This window comes from Tyto alba, unplaced genomic scaffold (assembly GCF_018691265.1).
Source record: "Tyto alba isolate M040663 unplaced genomic scaffold, T.alba_DEE_v4.0 Super-Scaffold_5, whole genome shotgun sequence".
In the NCBI taxonomy this organism is placed as follows: domain Eukaryota; kingdom Metazoa; phylum Chordata; class Aves; order Strigiformes; family Tytonidae; genus Tyto; species Tyto alba.
Genome location: NW_024881326.1, coordinates 4,913,366 through 4,935,852, shown reverse-complemented (window position 1 = coordinate 4,935,852; position 22,487 = coordinate 4,913,366). Strand labels below are relative to the sequence as shown.

Genomic DNA, 22,487 nt, shown 5'->3' with positions numbered 1-22,487 from the left:
CACCTCTGGGGAGCACTGATGCCTTGTGTTTCCCCAACGCCGGTTCATTCAGCACCAGCAGCAGAGCGGGTGGGACATCCCCACACCGCAGCAGTCCAGCCTTGACACCTTATCCTCCCCACCCGCCTCGAGGGATCCCCAGTGCTCCCGCCCTGACCAGGTGTGCAGCGGGGGGGCAGCCGGCAGCACGCACGCAGAAAATGATGCAGTCGCACACTGCATCCACGTCCTTACTGCTCCTTGGTGACCTCATTTGCTGGGTGTAGCTCAGAGTGCAGAAACCACAAAAGAAGGGGATAGGGAAGGGAGGAGAAGACGTAGAGAAGAAGTTGCAGAAAAGCAGAAATAAATGCTGTAGTTTTGAAAATAACTGTGGAAAAACCCAGCTGGCTCATTATCCTCACTTTTGTAACAGTAACATTGATCCTATTTCACCATCCCACAAGCACATACTCTTCCGATAGTTTTATGGTTTAAAAAAGATTAAGATCCGGATAAGCTGCACAACACCACTGCCTGAACTGCGTTTACCAGTTTACATTTACTAAGAATCTGGCTTTTGGTGTTTCTTAGATTAATGTGCTGACAGGTTGAAAAATGATAGAAAGGGAGCTACTACCCTTCTCCCACATTGCTCATATTTAAGATATTGCTGAGCACATTAATTGCACGTTCTTCCCAATAGATCAAGCTGAACTTTCATTTTTGAAATCTGTTTTTACTCCCAAACTGTTCCACTATTTGTGGCGTTTGGCAGAGACTTTTTACTCCTGCTGTATTCACAGAAAATCTGCATTACAAAATACTGACAACTGGCCGAACATAACCCCAAAGAAAAGGCACCTGCTCAGGAAAGCCAGCCCATCCTTTTGCAAGCTGCAGCTTCACAGAGGAACCGGCACATTTTGGCCATGCCTGAGGAGCCAGACAACATGCAAGGGGCAGGCTTGCCAGCTCCCCCCAGCCTGGGCTGCCTTGGGGCAAGCCGCGCCACTCGAGTCTGTCATGACACTGATATCACAGAAGTGTCACTGTGCCATCAGTCACGCTCTGGATGTGAAATCCATGGGGTTCTGCAGAAACAAGAGCTTTTTTTCTCTCCATGCCATTTGGGGAGCCCCCGTTGCCTTCCCTGGCACCCAGCAGCCCCCCCAGGATTTCAAGCGCATGGGACCTGGCCCTTCGTGGCGCAGGGAGGGCCGTGGCCAGCTGGCGAGGAGCAGCCCCACTCCTGCCCTTCCCTTTCCCCATGGCCGGAGCGGGAAGCCCAGACCCTCGCACCAGCACAGGGTCAGGGTAGATAATGGGGAGGCTGAGGTGGAGGCACAGCCAGACAGGGCAGTGCAGTGCATTGCACCTCATCATTGTAGTGCCACGTAGAATTTGGGCTTTTTACACCACGGGGACAGCAGGACACTACCCAGTACTAGGTTAGGCACATTCCTGAGCAACACCAATCTGCTGCCACAGGCCAGTGGATCAGGAGCTGGTTTGGGGCATCCTAAACTTGCTGCCTGAGCTGTGTGTTGCTGTGGCCACCTGAAACCCAAGCTGACCAGACAAAGTTGGTGTTTGGCAAGTCCAGGGGATTTCCTAGGAAATAAATTCTGGTACATAGTTGCTTTTAATGCTGTTGTGATCAGTGTGCAAGCCTGTAAATATGAAGGGATACCAGAATTCGGAGTGTTAAGGATAAAGTGTGCAATGTGCCAAATGTAATTGTTTTCCTTTTGCAGCCTGTTATATTCAGATGTTGAGGAAATGATTTAATATTTCTGAACATGTTGTGATTTCATCGTTCAGTTTAGCAAGGGAAGTTTGAGAAGTCATGCAAATTAAGATAAACATTAAGTATGCTGTTAGCACTTTATTTGCCATGCTGAGTTTTTTCTACGGCAGTGCTATACAGGGTATGCCAGCACGTAGATGTCTTCACATCGAGACAAAAGTTGCAGCAGTAACAAGGGACTGAAAAAACTTAACCTATATGTGAGTCTTAATTGGAAGGACCAGCTTCAGGAGGTGAAAAGAGAAAGGACTGAGGATGAGCAATACAGCTCAGGACCCCGGCGCGCAGTCCTGAGCCTCTGCCAGCAGCCATTGGGTTTGCGCCCTGGTGCTCATTCCCAGTGCTGCTGGAGAGTTGCGCTCCATGGGCCGGTGTGAAGTAGGCAGAGCATGAAGCGATACACTGAGAAAAAAAGCAGAGGTCTGCAGAATTTCACAGGCAGCATTGCCTTCTCACAGCGGAGTGGAGAAATGTGCAGTTATCTCTTAAGCATGGGAAGTTTACATGATGAATGTTTGGATACTCAAGCTGACTTTAACCAGCTGACTTTGTGAAATGCACCTAAAACATGAAGGAAAGCGGAGCTTGCAGGGTGTTATTTCTTCAAACCTTTAGCCTTGAAAACCCTGATTTTTCGGATGAGACACAGGGCGCAGTGGCAACAAAAAAAATTCTGACAACTCAGAGAGAATTCTTAAGCCAACAAAAGAAAACCTGGCACAGGGAGCATTGTTTATATTTTTCCTAACGTTTATGTATTTTAAAATAAAACATTACAGGCAGTGGATGCTGTATATTATAAGCCATGTGAGTAATGACCACTTTTCCACAAACTAAGGAGAATGAAAAAATAATTCTAAAGATGTTTAAAAACCATCTCAGCCTCCTGTGAAGTGTAAAGCAGAGATTAAAGACAGCTTTTAAAGAAGAAGAAAACGCAGTTCTGGAAATGTAACACTGCCTAGCAGAATACTTAAGGGTAAAACAACACTATTTAGTTGATGAGAAGACAGATGAAAACAGCAGAACTGCAATCAAAATAGATTTTAAAATTCCTTAGCATAGCTGGTTTTCCAATATTGTACTTTGAAATGAGCAAATGGGTGTAAAGCCAGCTATTGAGCACTTCCCGCCTCCTTCAGTGTTGAGGTTCAGCTCGACCCCCTCTAGAGCTAGCATGGGCCACTTAATATACCCACCAGTAATATGCATTCATGCTTACATATATATGCAATGTAGGAACAGACTTCATCCAACGCATTTCACCATGTGTTTTGGTTTGCGTCTTACCCACACTCTTAGTGTGCTTTTTAACGCAATTATGATATTTACTAAATAGGTCTGACAAATAACTCTTAGTTTATAATCTGGTTTGTTTTCTATAAATATTCAGTGAGGGAATCTGGCCGGTGATGACTGGCTTCAGCTGAGCATCTGAATCACACAAAACTGTTTCCAGTTTGAGACTGGAGAGACTCAATTTCTTGCATTTGTGTTTCAGTGTTGAGTGCAGCCTGTGTGTAACCCATAAAAAACAGGCTAGACCCATGAAGGGAGAGCTCATCTTTTGATGTGGTTGATAGAAAGGCTCCTTGTCAGTCCAGGGACAGATTTTCTTTATTCAGTTAATTTCTTCCTATCATGTTGCCATTTTTGGGAATCTCTGCGTTTCTCAGAGCTTCCTGTCAAAAGGAGGACCTGCCCCCCTCAAAGCAAATGGGAGCTTTGCCATTTGCATCAGTGGAGTTTAAATGTCACCGCAAAGGCCGGGTTGTTCCCGTGGGACTGATTTCAAGCCAATACATAGATCCCAGCAGAGATCTTCAGAGTCTGTATAGCTAGGAGTGTGCAGTGAAATCAGTGCTGCTCTCCCCATGTCTAAATCCAGAGCTCCTCTGGATATTGGATAGATGATGTTACGATACTGGACCTGTTTCTGTTTTTCTTTCTATCTTTCTATGTATGTTCAGAAAGGTTTGTTCTTATTTTCAATAAATGTGACCCGCACTGTAAGACAAATCCTCCCACATACGTGCGCCTCCTCCCTGTTTTTCTGCTTGCCTCCTGTACACTTCCTTTCTCCAGGCAATTTTAGGAGTGAAATGAAGTGCAAAGGTCAAAGCCTTTGCAGCGTGTAGCTGTGAATTCAATAAGGATGTAAAATAGAACAGTCCAGATTTGGCCCAAAGTGGATGTGGAAGATACATCTTTTTACTCCTGTGCACACCAAGCCGGGAGATCAGCTGAGCTGCTGAGCAAAACCCTGAACGCGGGTTCATTTCCCTACACTGAACCACATTGTTATGATCAGGCAAAAGTGTTACAGCGTAAACATTTGCGGCTTTTATTCTGATCCTGCTGGCTACTCTGGTTTTCTTCATTAGGTTTGACAGCTTGTTGTTGAAGGGTTTAGTTTAAAAAAAAAAAAAAAAAAGTGGTGTTGTGGTCCCCTACTAAAAGAGTCACTTTGCCCAATTTCCTGTTTATGTTCCTTCTCTTCTGAGCCGTCGCATCATGTGAGCACAGACAGTTATAGATAGGCTGCGTGACTGTTGCTGACCTCACACCACATGTTCAGTTAACAAGGTGAAACAGCAAAATTTGTTCAGTTTGTGTAAAGAATACTGAGAAAACTGCCAGTTCTAAGTAAAATAGAAGGAGAGGGACTCCCGATAGCCCAAGGCAGGGCGCAATCTCCAGCCAGTTCTTTCTGGTCTTTAATTGCTTTGCACATCTGTATTTACATCGTGCTCGTGAGTTATAAGAAAGGGGATTAGCCCCTACTCTATTTCTTTCCTTAACAAAGCAGGTTTGGAGTCCTTCCATAAAAGCTATTAGTTTAGCAAATTTGCTCAAAATTTGTCCAAACTTCAGTCCCTTTGGTATATACATTTTCCTATACTTGCTTCCAAAAACAACTGAAAACTCCTGTGATTTAGCTAGCTTCAGTAATCCAGTAGATGATTATGCCCAGCATTTGTACTTCAGAACTGTTGTTCTTAAACAACCTGGGAGCAACCTAATTTTTATTAAGATCTCGAGGATCCATGCAGAGCCTTCTAAAAATCCTTCAAGATTATGCAAAACACTTGGACTAAAGCCATTCTACAAAATTGAAGTTCACTTCTGTTCAGGATTATATATTATTATTATGTTGGTATTAAAGAATTTACTGAGAATGAGTCTGAGAGATCTTAAGGGTTTCCAGGCCATTTTACACAAGTAGTTGTCATGGAACAGTAGGAATCCCTATTATGCGACATGAGGTTTCAGTGGCACTTTTCCTACTAACAGAAATTGAAGTTACGTTCTGAAATCTAGGAAGACCTGTGTCAGTGTGTTAGTTTCTCCTTTCTCCCTGTTTTCAACTTGTTTCTGTAAAAAACCCACACCTGCGTCCCAAGAAATCAGAATTTTATTTTCTAACTGACCACAGGAGTGGCACTAAGCCAGACCAGAAGTTTTCTGTCCATCGACCTCTGCCACCTTAAAGAGGTAAATAAGGGCTTCAGATGGAAAAGTTGCACCATGGATTGATTGAAGCCAAACACAGACGTGAGTGCATACCTGTGGGTGTACAGATAAGCATCCTGGTTCTCAGGAACACAGCATAACTTCAGAGGGACGTGTATCCCTGTGACAGGTGAACAAATCACAACATAAGCAGCATGTAATGATCATGTACCTGTTGTCAAGTGCTTTAGGATTTAAAGGTGAAAAAAAACACTTCAGAAATTTAAGCTGTGCTCAGGATGATAATAATGTCATGTTAGATACTACACATAAACATGCTGTGAAGGAATATGGAACTAAAACTCTTGGCTAGCTGTTGAGGCTGTAAACATCCTCATGTAAAGAGCGCTGCCTGTAAGTCTTCACTGTCAGGGAGCTTCAATGCCTGCAAAAATGTAGCAGCAGTCTGAAGGTGTCATCTGGGGGGCAGCTTAAAGGAATTAGTGTTCCACTGTGCATGCCCTCAGGAAGGAAAAAATGTGCCAGAGGAGAGGAGGGCTCTGGGTGGGGGGGAGATGCTTGAATGGCTTTAATCACTTCAGTGCTGTCTTCTGCTGCTGGGACCTCTACTCAGAGCTGCGACCTACTTTACATCCCTATTAAAAATGAAAAAGACAGACCAAATGAAACAGAAAGGAGAGCATGAGGTTGCTCACAATGGGCGTCGGGCCCCCCTCCGGCTGCCCCCTCAGTTTGATACCCCCGGCCCGGCATACATAGGGATCCAGGCAGGACAGGGTCTGTATGCCTGCCCCGGGCAGGGGCAAGGCCAGCTGGCCAAAATCAGCTTCCCTCTCCACCCAGGGCTTTTGCTGACCCATAGCAGGATCATTTTGACGGGAGCTGGTGGCCCAGTGGGAGTGCAGGCAGCCCAGGTGGTGGGTGGCCAGCCCGGGGCCAAGGCTGCACTGAGAGTGTTGTGGCTGCCTGGGCTCTGCCCCACCTGGAGGCTTCCCCAGCTTGTGTGGATCTCACACCGCAGCTGGCTTGCCTTTCCTCAGCTTGATTTTTCATCAGTTTTCCAGTTCCCTTCGGGCGCTGCTTTATAATGGTGCCGAGTCACAAAAAATTTCGGTTGCTTCCTGAAAGCATGTGAGACTGTCTTTACCATCTTGTTAGTCCCAATGAAACACAGCCAAGCGCAGTGGGGGAGTTACTTTATTTTTTTATTAATACCAATTGTGTCTTTTCACTAGCTTCCTGCAGATGCTGTCGAGATTGCTGGCTGGCCCTGGTCACTTGGTGCTCCTGACAAACCCCACTCAGCCACAAGCCTCTCCCTGGGAGGTGCAACCCTCCAGGGCACGGCTGGGTTTCTGCCCTGTGGTGGCAGTCAGCTCTAATTTCATAATGACTAATCCTTATGCTTTCTATAAACTAGCTCTAAGGGGCCTGCACATGTTTGCAGGGCAGCTGTTAACAAGAAAAGCTCTGAGCTTTCAGCACCACTGCTGTCAAAATAGGAGGAAGAATAGAGAAGTCATGCCCTGGGATGACAATGGGGAGGGTAGCTTATTTGCTTCTTGCCTTCGTCAGGGCTTCACTGTTAAATGAATCCGCTGAAACAGGATTGCCATCCTCCCATCCCTTTTTCCATATTTTGTTGCTATGGGTTTCACAGGTAAGGCTTGATGGGCCTGGAGGCATCTCCAAAGCGTAGGAAGCTGTTTGGCACATCACAGTCCCCCCAGGCCACATGGAGCCACTGTGTGTTTCTGGTGTGGCAGGGTTTGTTGTAGCCCAGATCAAAGCTGGGGAATTCTTCCGGTTAGCAAGATCTTGTGGGATGATATGCCCCGTCAGCATCTTCCCTGCAAAGCTCAGGGACCCATCCAGGGGGCACAACCACCGAACCAGCATTTATTCTCTGCAGGAAAGCCCCTGGAGACCCACCTGCTGGGAACCATGGGGAAAGCGAGGAGAGGACAGCAGTGCTGCTCCCCTTCAGCCAGCAGTATCTTCTCGAGCAATTCCTACTTGCATGAGGAGCAAGGGAATGCTCTGTCAACTTGCTAGTGTCCTCAGAAGAAACCTCTAATCAAAATGTTTGTGAGCACAGTTAGTGTCTTTACTGCTCTTACTAAAGGATGGGGAACATGAATGAAATGACATTTCTTCATCCAAGCGCCAGCCTCCTTCCTCCCTCCCCAAAACGCAGTGGTGTTATTATTAATTTTACTTCCAGAATTTGTTTTCTTATCTTCTATAAGGGTTTTAAGAACTCAGAACTCCCAAGTTTTTGGGTCATTATGACTTTGACCCTTCATGCCCAAACAAACCCATTAGCTTTACAAAAAATCTGCATGTTTATTAAATAGCAGTGACTCATTCTGTTGCAGATGTTTGTGTATGTGAAGCACCATAAATATTATGGATTAGGATGTAGACCAGGCAATGGGAATGTGTGTAGGTTAGCAGGCAACATATGACTTTGGGACTTTTTCTCCTTTTATTTCAGTGTGTGTCTTTTTTTCTTCACAAACCACAGGTTTCTTTTTGTGAGAAAAAGAAACAGAGGAAACCTCTCTGCTTCTACAGGACGTCACCTTAGGTGCTTTATTACAAAGCTGTCGTGGCACTTACAGTGCAGGAAATTTTTTGGTTAGTGCTTTTAGTCAATTAATGTATCTGTACCACCTTGAAGGAAGAAGGTATTTCCCCTTCCACTGTGCACCCGTTGCATCTCCTCTGAGGAAGACTCATGCTGACTTTCTTGAAACAAGATTCATTTAGAGTCATACTGAAACTACCACAGTCAGAAAGATAAGTGACTCGATAAAAGACTCTCAACTTAGCAAATGGAAATACAGTGTTAGACTAGTCTGTCCTGAACTCATTGTATGATCGTCTTTTGCACTGGATAAGCCAGCCCATTTGTGCTAGTCTGTGTTGAAGGTTGGTTTGTATGGGAACACTGGTTAGCATAGAGCTTTTTCTCACCATAGCTGAGCCCTACCCTTGAGAAATCAGAGCTGTAGTGGGCATGAACAGGCAGGGAAGGTCTGATGTCTTTCCAGCACCCATGGGAATGCATCTCAGCTTCCATGCACCCAAGCAAAGGGAGAAAAGGTACTGCGGAAAATCTCTTCTTCTGTTCTCTACGTTAAATAGAATTACATGCCTGTGGAGGCAAAGGAAGGCCTAAGGGAGGAGTATTCCTCTCTGAAATTGAGTATTTATTGATTTTTTTTTTTCTCCAGCCATAAACCATGAGTTTTAGCCTCTCACTGCTGAAGAAATTTATGAGATCTGAGTAGAAAATAAAGGAAACCAGACAGCAAGGGAGATAAAATCCAAGAGAAGCATTAAACCAGTGGGTGATAGGCAATGTGCTCAGCTGCTCCCAGAGCACTGCATGGGGACACACTGGAAAGGACAAGCAGGCAGCCTCATTAGGGAGAGATTTATTATGCAGAGCTGATGGGAGCTGCAGACCAACAGCCACAACTGAAATAGCAAAACCATAACTCCAGCTGGGGGACAGGCTGGGTGGTTTAAGAGGTCTTTTTCATCTCAGATTTCTGCGAGTGAGTTAATCAAGTGCTATTACCAAGCAATGCAGGCTACTCAGCAGAAGCCGTGAGCCCTTCTGCAAGGGTCTCGCAGTCCAAGGGGCATGAGCTGGCCCTTTTCTCTTGAAAGAGTGGCACAAAGAGCTCCCAACAACCTCCTCGGCTCTTTGAAGACTCCTTCCCAATGCACAGGTTCCTCTTGCAGGGAACACACTCTGCAGTCCCAACACCTCCCACACTGTGTAGGTGAGGGAAACTCTTTTAACATATATGGTCTTAATGGGCTTAGACGTCAGCTGCTTACAAACCTGTCTACATATGAATTTTAACTTCCTCTTTTAAGGCATTTATAGGAAACGCTATAAAGTTCTGCTTATTTTTTTTTCCCTAATAATATTTAAAATTGTTCTTTGAAAAAAAGACAACCTTTGAAAACCTGTGTCTCAAGTGCTGGCACTCCTGCAAGACTATTATCCTCCAGCTCTGCTAGTTCTCTTGCCCCAAGGATGCCTTGCCGCTTGCAGCGACAGAACTGCAGTGAGTAGCAGGAGGAGCACTGTGCATGCAGGCGCTCCCAACCCTCGGCCAGCCGGGGAGGGAAGCCGTGCCAGAGCCTTCTCTGGTGGGATTCGCTGCTTTCTCTGTCCAAGGGAGTTTGCCAGGATGAGAGCAATCCCAAATGTTCAAACCTTTCACAGTTCCCCCCCGTCACTGAGCTCTCCAACTCTTCCTCCGGTGTCAAACCTCCCCACAGCAGGCCTGGGGACGAGCACAGGTCCCTTGTGCAGAAGCACGGCTGCAAGGCAGGTGGGTGAGGAATCAGTACACATCTGCTGTTCGTGCTGCTTCCCCTTGCCATCCCCTTTGCTGTGTTCTGTAAAATGAAGATTATCCTCATGGGGGAGTCATGAGCATTAATTTAGCTGGTAAAGAATTTCAAGTTTGTTGGCTGTTCCGTGTTTTGTTATTAAAACCAGAAAAAATCAGAAACCCACAGGACAAATTATATTTCGGGCCAATTTATGTCATTTAGCTTGTATGTGCTCTAATTAATTATTTAGATCTCAGTTGCTGGATATTTTGTACATACAAATGAAGGCATGGTTCTCAGACAGAAGGTAAGCGCTGAAGGTCCTTGGCTAAACCTTTCCCACGCAGGCGCTCTGCTCTCATTCTGGCCCTGTTTACCAGCTAGCTGTTTTTTCAGCACATCACAGGTTTGCTTGTGGCCTGTTTTATCTGACATTGCCGTGGCAGAGTAAACGTTTGCATGTAATAGCAGCCCTTTTTAAACCTCACACCACTTATTCAGCAGAAGCAGAGATGTCAGATTGTGGAAGCAGCAGTCGCTTTCTTAGAAACCCTACTGAAATGGAAACAGAGCTATTCCTCTTCCCTTCAGAAGTAGCTCTGGTATTACCGAAGTGAAAAATTCAGGAGCAAGACGAAAACACTGATAGCTTGTGTTGCACAAAGCAACATGCTGGCATGTGACCAACGCTGCTGCAAATTCTTTCTTCCTTTTGGCACTGAACTATTCCACTTACAAAGGGCAGATGAAAGTTGTTCTAGATATATGTTGACTCTTGTCTGATTGTAGTTGTGCTTTTCTGATAAAGCCTTCTCTTTAATGCCAACAAAGCTTTGGAGGACATGTGGATGTATCATCATTGTATCACTCCTTCATCAAGAAGAGACTAATTTCAAGATACCCCCAAATAAATGTAATATTTCTTCTGGGTGCATAAATCTTTTCCATGGTGTAAGTGAGGAGCCTAAGCTGGATCCATGATTGATTCCTGTGTAAGTATAGAAGTTACTTCATCTCAGCCATGGGAGCATAATCTTTCACCCTTAAACTGATCCAAACTCTCATGTAAATTTGGCAGTGTGTGCAGCTCCAGACTAAATATTGTCAGATATTATTGGCTCCCATCAGCTGAAATAAATCCCTCCTTGCCATAGCCCCGCCACTCAGGTCCTGCCAGCTCCTCGAAGGTGCCCTCTAGCCCCAGACTGGCACCCTGCAGCAAACACAGGCACTGATCCTCTGGGCACACAGACCCACAGTGGTAGCGACTCTGCGCCCTACAAACCGTGAGGAGAAAGGTACTGAAGCAGCACGAGGGTGCAGGCCGATCGTGCATGCAGTGCCGCCCGGGGCTGGAGGGAGCAGAGCTCCTTGCTGTACCACGGGGTGCTGGCACAGCTCACCCTTCCCCAGCGAGGGGTCCGTGAGCTGCGGGCAGCCCCCTCTGGCCCCGGGAAGGTGCTCAGTGCCTTGCGTCTTGGTGCCGGCACAGCTTTTGGTTTGGGTGAGCGATGGGGAAGGGGTGGAAGGCACATGGTGCACCACACAGCGTCCCGGTCTGTGGGTGAAGATCATGCTGCAAAGACAGAAAACCAGGGACATCGGGAAGAATCGTAACATGGGAAGGAAGAGGCAGCCCTGTGACTGGTAATTGGTAATAAGAAAACTCCCTGGGTCTCTGCGAGCTAAAAGCTGCTGTCGACGTCTTGTCTGGCCAGAGCCTGCCACAGCTGGGCTCCCAGCAACTCCAGTGCGCTGCGTCCCCTTCCCCTGGGGAAAGGAGACATGTAGCTCATTGCAGGCAAATGCTAAGAAAATGAGGAGAGGATATTTGACTCTTGGAGATAAAAGCCTCATGCTGAAAGGTGTTCCAAACCCCCTGCTTTGCCTGTGCCACGGAGCAGGGCGAGTCCTGTGTATTGGCAACAGCAAACGTGCTCGTGACTATTGAAAGGCAAACTGCGAGTGTCTCAAAAACTTGGCGCATTGTGCACTCAGCACTGTAGGATAAGCAAAAATCTTTCCGAGTACAACATTTTGTGATTAAAGGCACATATCAGGGAAAGTTTCAGAATGGAAATGAGACATTGCAGGGAAACAGCAATAGGACTGAATATGTCAAATGGGAGAAGAGGTGCAAAAGATGGTCCTTCAAGCCCACCCACGCAGGTAGCTATGTCAGTAGCTGATGTCACCTTCTTCCTAGAGAGTGGAGGGAAAAAAAAAAAGCTGCCGTCTCTCCGTGCCTCTCCCTCCCCTCAGCTCCAGGTCCAGTGGCAGGTCAGCAGCACGGGCTGGGTATTTGCTCTGGTCCCTGCAGCTCACAGCAAGGTACCACCATTGGTTTCAGAGCGCATTATTATTTGTGGCAATGAACGGCAACAGCCAAGGGCTGTTAGCTTGGTCAAGGTTTCAGTATCACCAAAGGGCAGTTCCTCTGCCCTTCTCCGCCCTCCACCTTCTTGCATGTTTCCTACAGCTCACAAGTTACCCCCACAAGAAAAAAATATTCTGTTTTCAGCCAAATGGGCTGCTGGCTGGCTGCACGGGCCCCACCATGAGCCTGGGGAAGACTGAGGGTGGCTGTGCGGAAGATGGAGAGAGGCAGCCCACCCTTCCCAAGGGCAGTGCAGATTTAGGCAGCTGGCGGCCCACCCTTCCCAAGGGCACTGCAGATTTGGGCAGCTATCTGGCGTTGTCTCCCCTCAGCCTTGTTTTCATGGCTGCCCAGCTATGATAGCCAGTTTTCTCACACAGCCTCGGCCTTGCTCTCCTCTCCCATCACAAGCTGCACTGACTGGGCACCGGGCACCTCTCCATCTCCAGTCTCACAGCACCAGCCAGACAATAAGCCTGATCAAATTGTGTATCTGCAGGGAAGCAGGTTATCAGGCAGCTTCTCGGCTAGTACAAAACCAAAACCAGCAGAGCCACAGCCGCTCACACCACGTCAAAGCCAGCCTTTGCCTCCAAACAGAGGGACCATGAGCTTTTCCACAAAGCACAGCTGCAGTTTTCTCCTTCCCACCCACTGCCTGGGTTGTGCTGAAACTACAGACTCCTTTAGATTCATGATAATTGAAATGCTAAGGAAATGGGGACAGGTACTGGGCCATCCTTCCTAAGGGTGTTTTACTGGCCACCAGCAGGTAGCCCTGAGCTGGCCTTGGCCTTGGGGCTGAGCTCCCACATCCCCACAGCTGCGTGGGTGACAGATAGGCAGGGTGTCCCCAGCTGCTATGCTATGCCATGCCATGCCATGCCATGCCATGCCATGCCATGCCATGCCATGCCATGCCATGCCATGCCATGCCATGCCCTCTCCTCTCTTCCCCTTCTCTCCTCAGCTTGCCCCTATGCAGGTGATTTCCATCCAATTTCCATCAAAAGGAGCCAGACATATTTAAGCTGCAGAGCTGGCAGCCTTGTGAGAGGAGGGAGAAGTGTTTTTTCAGTCTTTAGGGGTAGCAGCTGATGGTTTCTTTCTTTCTCTGTCTTAGTAGCCTGCTTCTCTGGGAGGCAAAGATGCAGATCTCATTTGGGTTACACCTCCTGAAGCATTTATCTTTTCGTTGTTTAGGAGTACGGGTGCATTAAAGGCTGTGACCTTTCTGTCCTGATGTGGCTCTGGAGTGTGCGTTAAACTGGTGCGGCAGTTGGATTGCAGGTGGCAGAGATGTGCACTCTTTCTGGGACTGTACATGTGTGATACCTGATGGGCTGTATTCCACTGTTGAAGCTTGCTAGTCAGAAAAGTGTTTGCTTCATTAAATGTTTTTCATTTGTTTCTATTTCCCTTGGAGGGGTGGTGTGTTTTTTTTTTCCTGGCTTCCACAAAATTAAATGTGTCAGAGATCTCTGTAATCTGTTATCTCTAGCTACTTTCAAGAGAGTCCAGATCACTTTCAAACCTCAACAGGTCATGAGGGCAAGGCTTAATTTTCTTTGTGCCATACACTTTGCACCTCACCACTCCTCCCTGTTTATTCCTGATATGACACATCCCCCTCCCCTCCCTCCCTCTTACAACCCCTCCTTTACACAAGCTGATATGTGCTTGTTCAGCCTTGCAAGAGCTCACTCTATGATATTTCAATCTCTGCTCCCTGTATATTGTTTCTGAAGAATCTTTTGCTTTCAAAATAGATTAAGGTAGTGCTAGGCTGAACAGACTTATTTCTAGGTAAACTTTTGGATTAATATTGACAGACTGTGAAAAGCTTGCTGCACTGCAAGGAAGTCTCTTTTGAGTAGGGGGAAAAAATGCTTTTTCTTGACAAGTGATTGTTGCTATTTTTTGTTGATTATTTTAACTATTGCCATACCCATAGGAACTCAGTGTCAGTGAAATCTGTAGTGCCTGTATTGATCCTAAATTGTGTCAGTAAGAACTCTTAGATCTTAGTGAAAACATCCTGAACTCAGTTGTTTTGTCTTAAGGCCGAGTGGTTGTCTGACTTTAAACTGACAGATCCACTCTTTGCAACATGAGCGTGATGTTTAACTCAAACACAAGCTATCACCTAGGTTTATATCATTGTGACAAGTCACTTTGAAAAGAGCACTTGAATAAGCTTCAGGTAGGGACATTGTGGCTGTTGTTCAGTTGTTTCTTTAACAAACTTTTAACTCTTATGAAGGCAATTAAAACAGCCAGTGGCTGTATAGCTATTGCAGATACCTGGGCAGTATGTGAACTCCTGTACCTTTGCAGGGCTGCCATCAGAGCTGGGGCAGCTGCAGTCACCTGGGCCTTGCTGGTTTGGGTATGACTTTATCCAACACAGTTTTTATGGGGTTTGGTAAGGAGGAAAGTTCCTAATGCCTTATTTCAGCTTTTCTCTGTGGAGCAGAGCTCAGGGTGGATTTCTTCTGGCCCTCAAAGTGTGTTAGTGACAGCTGTAATCAACATAGAGGCGCTGATGCTGTTGATGAACAAAAACAGCTGCTGGAAAAAAAGGGAAAATATGTTATTTTATTCCTAGAAGCTTGTATATAGCTTTATAAAGTGATGCTGCATCTTAGTCCTGCCAGGACTTCATTTAAGCCTGTATGGGACCCATACCTTCAGTCACATGGGTCCAAAAGACATCAGTGCTTACCAGTTTGGGTTGATGGTCGCTTGAAGCAGTGTCTGTGTAAATAGACATCCTTCTGTAAGGTTTGGAATTTTCCTATTTAACTTTTTAGCACTACGACTCCGTTAAGATTTGTTCTGGGCTTTCAGAAGTAACTGTCAGATCATTAACAGCTTTTTATTAGCACTGAAAACCATGGGAGGGAAGCTGCACTGGTCATCTGGAGGCCTTGTCTTTGCTGGGCAAAAGGTGTTTGATGCCAGATATTAGCTCATGTACTGCAACACAGGGTGCAGTCCTAGGTGTTTTAATTTCACAAAGAAAAATATGTTACAACCTCCTCTATAGATGAGACAGTGAACTATTAGATCATTTTGATTAGACTGTGCTGGAAGGCTGAGGGTGAGAGGAGGGGAGAAGTCTTGCTCCTCTTGACGTCCAACAGGACAACCCTCTGCCTTTTTTCTTATCACAAATGCAAGCTCATAGCAAGCACTTCAAATCAAAGTCACAACTTGGCCAGCTTATCAAAACAACTATAAAACCTCAAGGAAAATATGCACGTGTGGGCTGATTGATATATTATGTGGTTGGCACTAAGAGGGCCCTGTTTGTGCCATTTGCAGGCATGGCGGAAGCGCTGGTTCGTGCTGCGCAGAGGCCGCATGAGCGGGAACCCAGATGTGCTGGAGTACTACCGGAACAACCATTCCAAAAAGCCCATTCGGATCATCGACCTCAACGAGTGCGAAGTGCTGAAGCACTCGGGACCCAACTTCATCAAGAAGGAATTTCAGAACAACTTTGTCTTCATTGTGAGAACCACTTACCGCACCTTCTACCTGGTAGCCAAAACTGAGGAGGAGATGCAGATCTGGGTGCACAACATCAGCCAGATTTGTAACTTTGGACACCTAGAAGATGGCACAGGTAGGATCATGCTCATCCTGGGGGTTGGGAGAGTGATCTGTGTCTGAGCTCCTTCACAGCAGCAGCCAGGGTGAGAGGAAGCATGGACCTTGCTGGCTGGTTGGGCTGGGCAGATGGTGTGAGACTCTGTTTCTTACAGCTCCGAACAGCACTGAGATGCTGCTAAACCCTGATTTGAAAGTTATCAGGGATCTCACTTCTGCTGGGTAGAAGGAATAGCTGGATGCTTGGTCTCACTTTGATGAAGCAATTCCTGCTAGAATAAACAGCAGGTCCTTAATAAGAAAAGGTACTGTTTATGTGAAAAGCTGACTGACTGTTATCTTCTGGGGCCATTTATTGCATTACATGGCTCATATTTATTTAGTTTGACTAAATGTAAGACACCTGTTCTAGGGAAGTGTTCTGCAAAACTCTCATTTTCTCAGGCTTTTCTGGATGTGGAATGTGCACAGACTTGGGTGTATATGCACATACATAAATCAATGACAGAAGCACTGAGCTGTCTTAGTCTATTAATGAGAAGAAAAATAAAGAAAAGGCAGAGGACAGGAGAGTGTTAGAAATGTGCGTCTAGACTTAAGAGATGGTCCTGCCAGTGAAGCATAAAGTCAGCCTGTTTTGTCAGGACCTACACCTGTATATACTCAGTGGGGTGAATGTCTTGGAAAGCTTCCAAGAATTAACCACTCGAAGAGAGATGTAGCCAGTAATTAAAGTTGGGGCCAGTATCATTAACTTACCTTTCAAATGAGACAACTGGGCTCAGATAACAGCAATCTGTCTTTCCCTTGACATTTCCAAGGGGCAGATACAGCAGCAATTTGAGATCTTCATAGGAAGTGAGTCAGAACGAAGTACTTCACCATGATAAAAGGTAGTGCAAGAGCTGAAGAGGGTGGTGATGGAGGCACCTGATCCCAAGGGCAGTAATATGTTTGGGGGGTATCACAGTGTGGCTGGGCAGATTATCCTGCCATGGTCCCTGTGCTGCTGCACTCAGACTGCTGCTGGTGTCTGTAACTGCTGCATAGCCATACCATTACCTTCTAACTTGAAGCAAAAGGCCATGGTGAGATGTCTTCTTCTAATCTAACCTGGTTCCTGGCCTTCTTTAATCTCCTTCAGTAGTTTATTCTGAGGGGAAATGGGAGTGAAAAGAGCACTGCAGTGGTCCTGTTATAGATCTGATGGTTATAGATCTCTCTTCCTACTCACTTTAAAGACCACCAGGAAAATGTGCTGACATATTTTTATGTGCCAGTACAAGCTGCCCATGAATGTAACTTACAGACTAGAGCTGATAGCTTTAAGAGATTGGAGTAAATAGCCCTGTGGAGCTTGGATGTAATTAGGGATATTCAGTAACCCCCTTCCTACTGATCTGCCTTTGTTGACAGTGGGATGCTGGTCTTGCATTGCTACTTCTGGTGCAGTATTATTTTAGATATAATTTTACCAATTACTCTGAAATTAAGGTGAGTCTTTCTGTGCAAGAGAAAAATAATTTTTGTGTCTCAAATATGTATGCAGACTTCTTCTGCTGGCACTGTGTTGAGGATGTGCATAAGGAGATGTGATCTATGGCAGAGGAGCTAAGGTAGCAGTTGTCTCCAGGATAGATGCATTTATACTGGGAAATGTCTGTTCTGTTATGCTGATACAGCACAGCATTGCTTGTAGAATTTACACATAGGCAACACTCAGAGTATTTATCTCCCAGCAAACATAGCTAGTGTAGACACTGACAGATGAGAAGTGACAGCTCTTGGTGTGGCAGTTGGGAAAGCTAACTCCCCAGCTTTCGGCTCTGTTCAAGGTGGGTATTACCCCCCAAGAAGTTCAGCAGTGCAGAGCATTTGCCTTGGTTCAGTGTAAAGTCTGGCACCTGAATTTATAGCCCTCGTTACAGACTGCATAAGCCAAGCTTCCAGACATGCACTTATATCTAATGGCAGATAGCTCATAAGGTCTTCTATTTGTCCTGCAGCTCATGCTGGTGAGGTCAGGTCTGGGGTATACTCAGGTCAGGCTGCAGGGCATGTTCAGATCCTCTGATTTAAATCTGCGCAGTTCCACAAGTTGAAAATCACATTTCAAACAGTTGCTAATTGCCTCAGATTTTTGGAAGCACCTAAATCTCCCAAGAGCCTGTAAGTTTAAACAAATTACCCTTAAAAATTAACATAAGAAGAAAGAAGCTCTATTGAATGCCATATGCTTTTTTAACTTGAATGTTACTGTGTTAAAAAAATAATAGTCCTGAAATGAATCATCAAAAGAAAGACACATCAATTGCAAGAAATTTTAATAAGCTGTTCTGTGTATTAAAATTAATCTCAAAGCCAATATTATATTGTGAAATCAATCACTCTTAATCCTCGCATTGGAAAACTTGCTGTGACTTTGAGGCCAAAACCAAATCTGCTGCTTTCTCTGCTTAATGCACAGAAAGTGCAGCCATAGGTTTATGCAGTGACTCAGCTGTAAACACCATCCCGTTGTTCCCAGTTAGTCCCAGTAGCAAAGCAGCTGGACAAACAGCCAAGTCCTAGTCATCAGAGGCCTCTGTTCTGACATGTAAGCAGCCAAATGCAGACCGAAGCTAGCAAAACCGCGGCTGGCCCTGTGAGGACAGCTTTTTAGTCAACAAGAGAGAGGATGGCTGAGAGACTGAGAGACGGAGGTGAAATGCAAGCTCTAGGCAGATGTCAGGAAGCACCTGGGAGGGCGGCTGTCGGGAAGGACTTGCCAGCAGCAATCATCATGCTGCAGCACTCGGCTGCCACAAGAAACTGCGCTGCTGGCCGTGCTGAAAATGACGGGGGAGCTGGCACCTTCAGGGGAGTCAGCTGGAGAGGAGAGGAAGAGGCTCCCTCCCTGTTTTCCTACCATTTCTATGTAAAAGCTTGCTTCCACCTCTGGTGAAGGCTCCCAATGCAGCAGTCATTCCCCAGTCCCACGGCACCTGTGGGTCGAGAGGACACTCGGGCCAAGTGTCTGGGCAGGGCAGGGGAGGGGATGAAATAACGTGCACTCTATGCCACATGCAAGTTAAACCCACAATTAATTGACATAATGCAATATAACAGCTTTTCATTGGAGAAACTGCTGTGAATGTTATTTAGGCATTTTCATTAGGAAGCCTTACTTTTAAAGATTGTAGCTGTGCACTGAATGCTCCCTCAGGCCATGCCTTGGCAGGCAGCTCCTCAGCCCAAGAGGGACCTTTTGTCTTGGGTCCTCTCTTCACTTCCACAGGCTCGGAGTATTGTTCCACATCCCATAGAATGCCTTTGCTCCTTCTGGATGCAGCCCTTACCTGAAGGTCCCCACTGATCTCCATCGCTCCCCTCTTGCTCTGCTCTCTCCCACAGCACCCAGGCCCTCAGTGGAGCCTGATGTCCCTGGGGAGGCTCCCTTACTGGTGCCCTCCCTGCACAGTGCATGGAGCAGGATGTTGTCAGGGTCACCCTAAAGTGACAGGTTACCCTTGGGTTTGGCTGCTGGCAATTGGATTTAAGAATTTCTACTCCTCCATCTCTCCCTCACCTCTGGTTACTCTGTTGTTCACACCTATCCTTGCTGGGACCTTCTCCCTTTCTGCCCACTCTGCTGATGGTTTCTTTGCCTCTTTGCCCCTTAAATGTTTGTCTTTTTTTTTTCTTTTGCCAATGTGCACATACCCTGCCCCTCGTGGTATGGGGGTGGTTTGATTCCCCAGGACCTTGCTACAGCCACACTGGGGAGCATCTCTCCCAGCCAGGTCAGTGTGCTGGGAGCAAGGGGAGCCAGGACCACTGCATTGAGGGGCTCCTGAGAGGGACTGCGCTCTCCTGGCAGAGATGCTTTCTCCTGAGCATCTTCACTTCGTTTCCCCACTCTGTTCCCATACAAAGCCGGGCAGGCTTGGTCACTGCAGCACCTGGCCCTTACACAGGAGTTCAGGGGAGGTGTGACGGCTCCTCCCAGCCCACACTGGAGGACAGACTCTGGGGCTAGCTGCTCCCTCCACACTCCCCTCACAGCGAGAGGAAATCCCTTCTCAGCTGCACAGACTCAAGGCTGCTCTTTAATGTCAGGCTCTGGCCCCGGGCCAGGCAGGGTGGGTGGCATTTCTACCACCTTGGTATGGCTATGCAGCCTGGTGGGGGGCTGCTGTGAGCAGGACCCCCTTATTTCACTGTGTCCCTGCACTGCTATTGCACCATAACATTTTGGGGGGAGTGGGCCGAGGTCTGTAGCAGGAGGGAGAAGCCCTCTGTTTCTCCAAGCAATCGCCCTGCACTGCAGGAGGATGCGTCCACAGTGACTTTCCCCATCGATGCAGAGCAGAGATTTTTTTGGGTTAGTACCCACCGAAGCAGTTATTTTGGCAGCCGAAGCCTCCCGCTGTCTCCCTGGCAAAGGGGAGGGCAGGCACCAAACCTCTTCTCTGCCTTCTCGCTGTTGAAAGTGGCCATGCATAATTTATTCTACTCAGCTGCTGTCGTGGTACAACTTTAATGCATGCTGATTCGGTTACCAGCAGAGCTGGCAGGGACAGGGACGGTCTGTTAGGAGCTGGCTGCAGGTCCCTGAGCCCCTGAAGGTTAGAAAAGGGCAGGTCTGCATCATCCCCATCCCTCCCTCCTGCTCACAACAGTTGCCATGTGATCTGCAGCTCACAGCTTTTCCTGATGGGATAATCCATGGCTAAACCCTGTGAGTACCAGATGGAGTTCAGGCCTGTTTGTTCCCTGTGTCAATAATCTAGAATGTCATTAATTTCTTTCTTATGAATTGTGGTAGTTTTTATTTTGGGGGGGTTTTGGTGTTGGTTTATTTTTTTGGTTTTGTGTTTTTGGTTTTGGTTTTTTTTTTTTTTGTAAATGTGGTCAGATGGTGATCTGAACATGCTTTTCTGAGATCCCTATGGAGTTAGCCTGGTGCATATTTGATCATCCTCAGCTTGCAAGACAGCTCTCTGAGTCCAAGATTTGAAAGCAGAGTTACTGTCTGAGCCAGCACAATGAACAAGAGAAAAGTTATTTTTCATATGGGAAGGCTGCAGCCCCCAGCTCTGTTTTGCAAATGTGAAACCCCGTAAAAGCCATTCCTTCCAGATGCTCACTGCTTAAATCCTGCTGCTATAAGCACCTGCTCAAAATTAAGCAAATGCTTTGCTTAAGCTTGAATTTAAGCATGTGCTTATGTGCTTTGCTGACCTGGGGTCCACCAGTGCACCAGACCTCCAGAGCTAACAGGAGGAAGCAGCAGTGAGTCAATACTGGTAGGTGGGAAGGAAAGCAGCGGCTCCCTCCCCAGTTTAAAGGGATGAGCTGTGGGCTAGTGCAGGGAGAGAAGATCAGCTGTTTTACTCTTCAGACTGAGATCAAAAAGATGCCGGGATGAAGCCCGCTGTGACTGGTGTGAAAGTCTGGGTCACTAGAGGGTTTTGTTTGTGCTTAGTGATGTTGCTGTCTAACCACCCAAATCTTGGCAGCCCTCTCCATCTCTCCTGACGTGCTTGCACATATACGTAGCACCTCCCAGGGTTGAGAAGTGATTACAGCAACCCAGTACAGTGCCAAGGCTTGTTGCTGTGTTGAGCTGAGGACTAGGTAGAACCTGCCAGAGAATCTCAGGACCTCACTGTACAGTGCAGGATCTGGCCCACAGCATGCATGCAGATGGGCAGTGGGCTGGTTCCCAGCATTTCCAGCAAACTCTGGATATCAGCATTAGAGAAGTCTGCCTTCTTGCTATACTTGGAAGGCATGTTATGCTTGGTTCAGTTTTATCAGCAGTAGTTGGTTTCTTGTGTTTGTTTTTGCTGCAGGGTTTTTAATTTTGAAGGGTTTTGCAGCTTTGACTCGGGCGGTATCTGTGCTTCAGCCAGAGATGGGTGCTCACTGCTGAGTCCTGAAGGTGCTAGGGACAGCTGGGGTACCCAGCGAGCACTGCTTGGTCCCCCTGCCAGCCCTGGCAAAGGAACTGCCATGCAGCAACTCAAAACATTAGGAAAATCGTATTTTCTAACTGAGGGATTGTGCTACTGGTATTACTGTCTGCGCTTGCTGCCAGGAGTGGATGCCTTTGGGGAGCTGCTCTGCAAAGACACCCCAAGCCCTTCCCACTCCAGAGCTGCCTGTGGTGGGAGGTCTAACTTGCACCGAAGACTTGATTTTTGAGTTGAAATGCCCCAAAAGCTGGGCCAGAAGATGTTCTTAGCCTTAACTCTGTGTGGCTCAGCCATCATTCCTTCCCCTCACCTGCCCAGCATCCCCAGCTCTCTAGCTGGGGCGGAGGCTGGGACAGCAGCAGAACTGGATTTGTCTCTGCTGCCAGGCAGTGCTCGGGCCAGCGAAGGGGCCTTGGTGGTCGGAGGTGAACCTGAAGCAGTGCAAATGGCCAGCTCTGTGTAGCCGGGGCCAGCCCTGCGGCCTGCAGCCCAAACCCGCTCCCCTCCCCGCCGCCACTCCTCACTGTGCCGGGGCAGGGAACTGGAGTGTTATGCCCAGGGAAAGAGGGGTCGTTGAGCACAGGTTCCCCTGTGCCTTGTGGCCTCTAGAAAAGTAGTGTCCCTTTTCTCAGCAGAGCCAACAAGCCTCCATCTGGGCACTAACAGCAACACGACAGCTCTCATGGATTTGATGTCCAGCCTCGAGAGGCATAAGGAGTTTGCAGACAAGTTCCGAGGTGCAGCAAATCCGGCTACTCCATGAGCCACAAAGCTCAGCTTTGTCCACTGAGATCTAGAAAATGGGAAGAAAACAATCCCTTTCCTCGTCACCATTAATTTGAAGTGTTGGAGATTAATAATTAATTATTTGTGTTAGGTCCTAAAAAATATTTGATAAAACAGACTGCTC

General features: G+C 47.0%; 1 protein-coding gene across 6 annotated transcripts in view; it reads left to right on the top strand.

Annotated features, from left to right (window-relative positions):
- Nucleotides 1–22,487, top strand: part of GAB3 (GRB2 associated binding protein 3) — an 82,398-nt gene that overhangs the window by 44,387 nt on the left and 15,524 nt on the right. For all 6 annotated transcript variants that reach the window (XR_006166983.1, XM_042807509.1, XM_032996113.2 and 3 more), the window contains one exon: nucleotides 15,330–15,633. Coding sequence is in view for 5 of the 6 variants with exons in the window: in XM_032996111.2 (XP_032852002.1) it covers nucleotides 15,330–15,633 (304 nt within the window). In the remaining variant the exon portion in view is untranslated. The remainder of the gene's footprint in view (nucleotides 1–15,329; nucleotides 15,634–22,487) is intronic.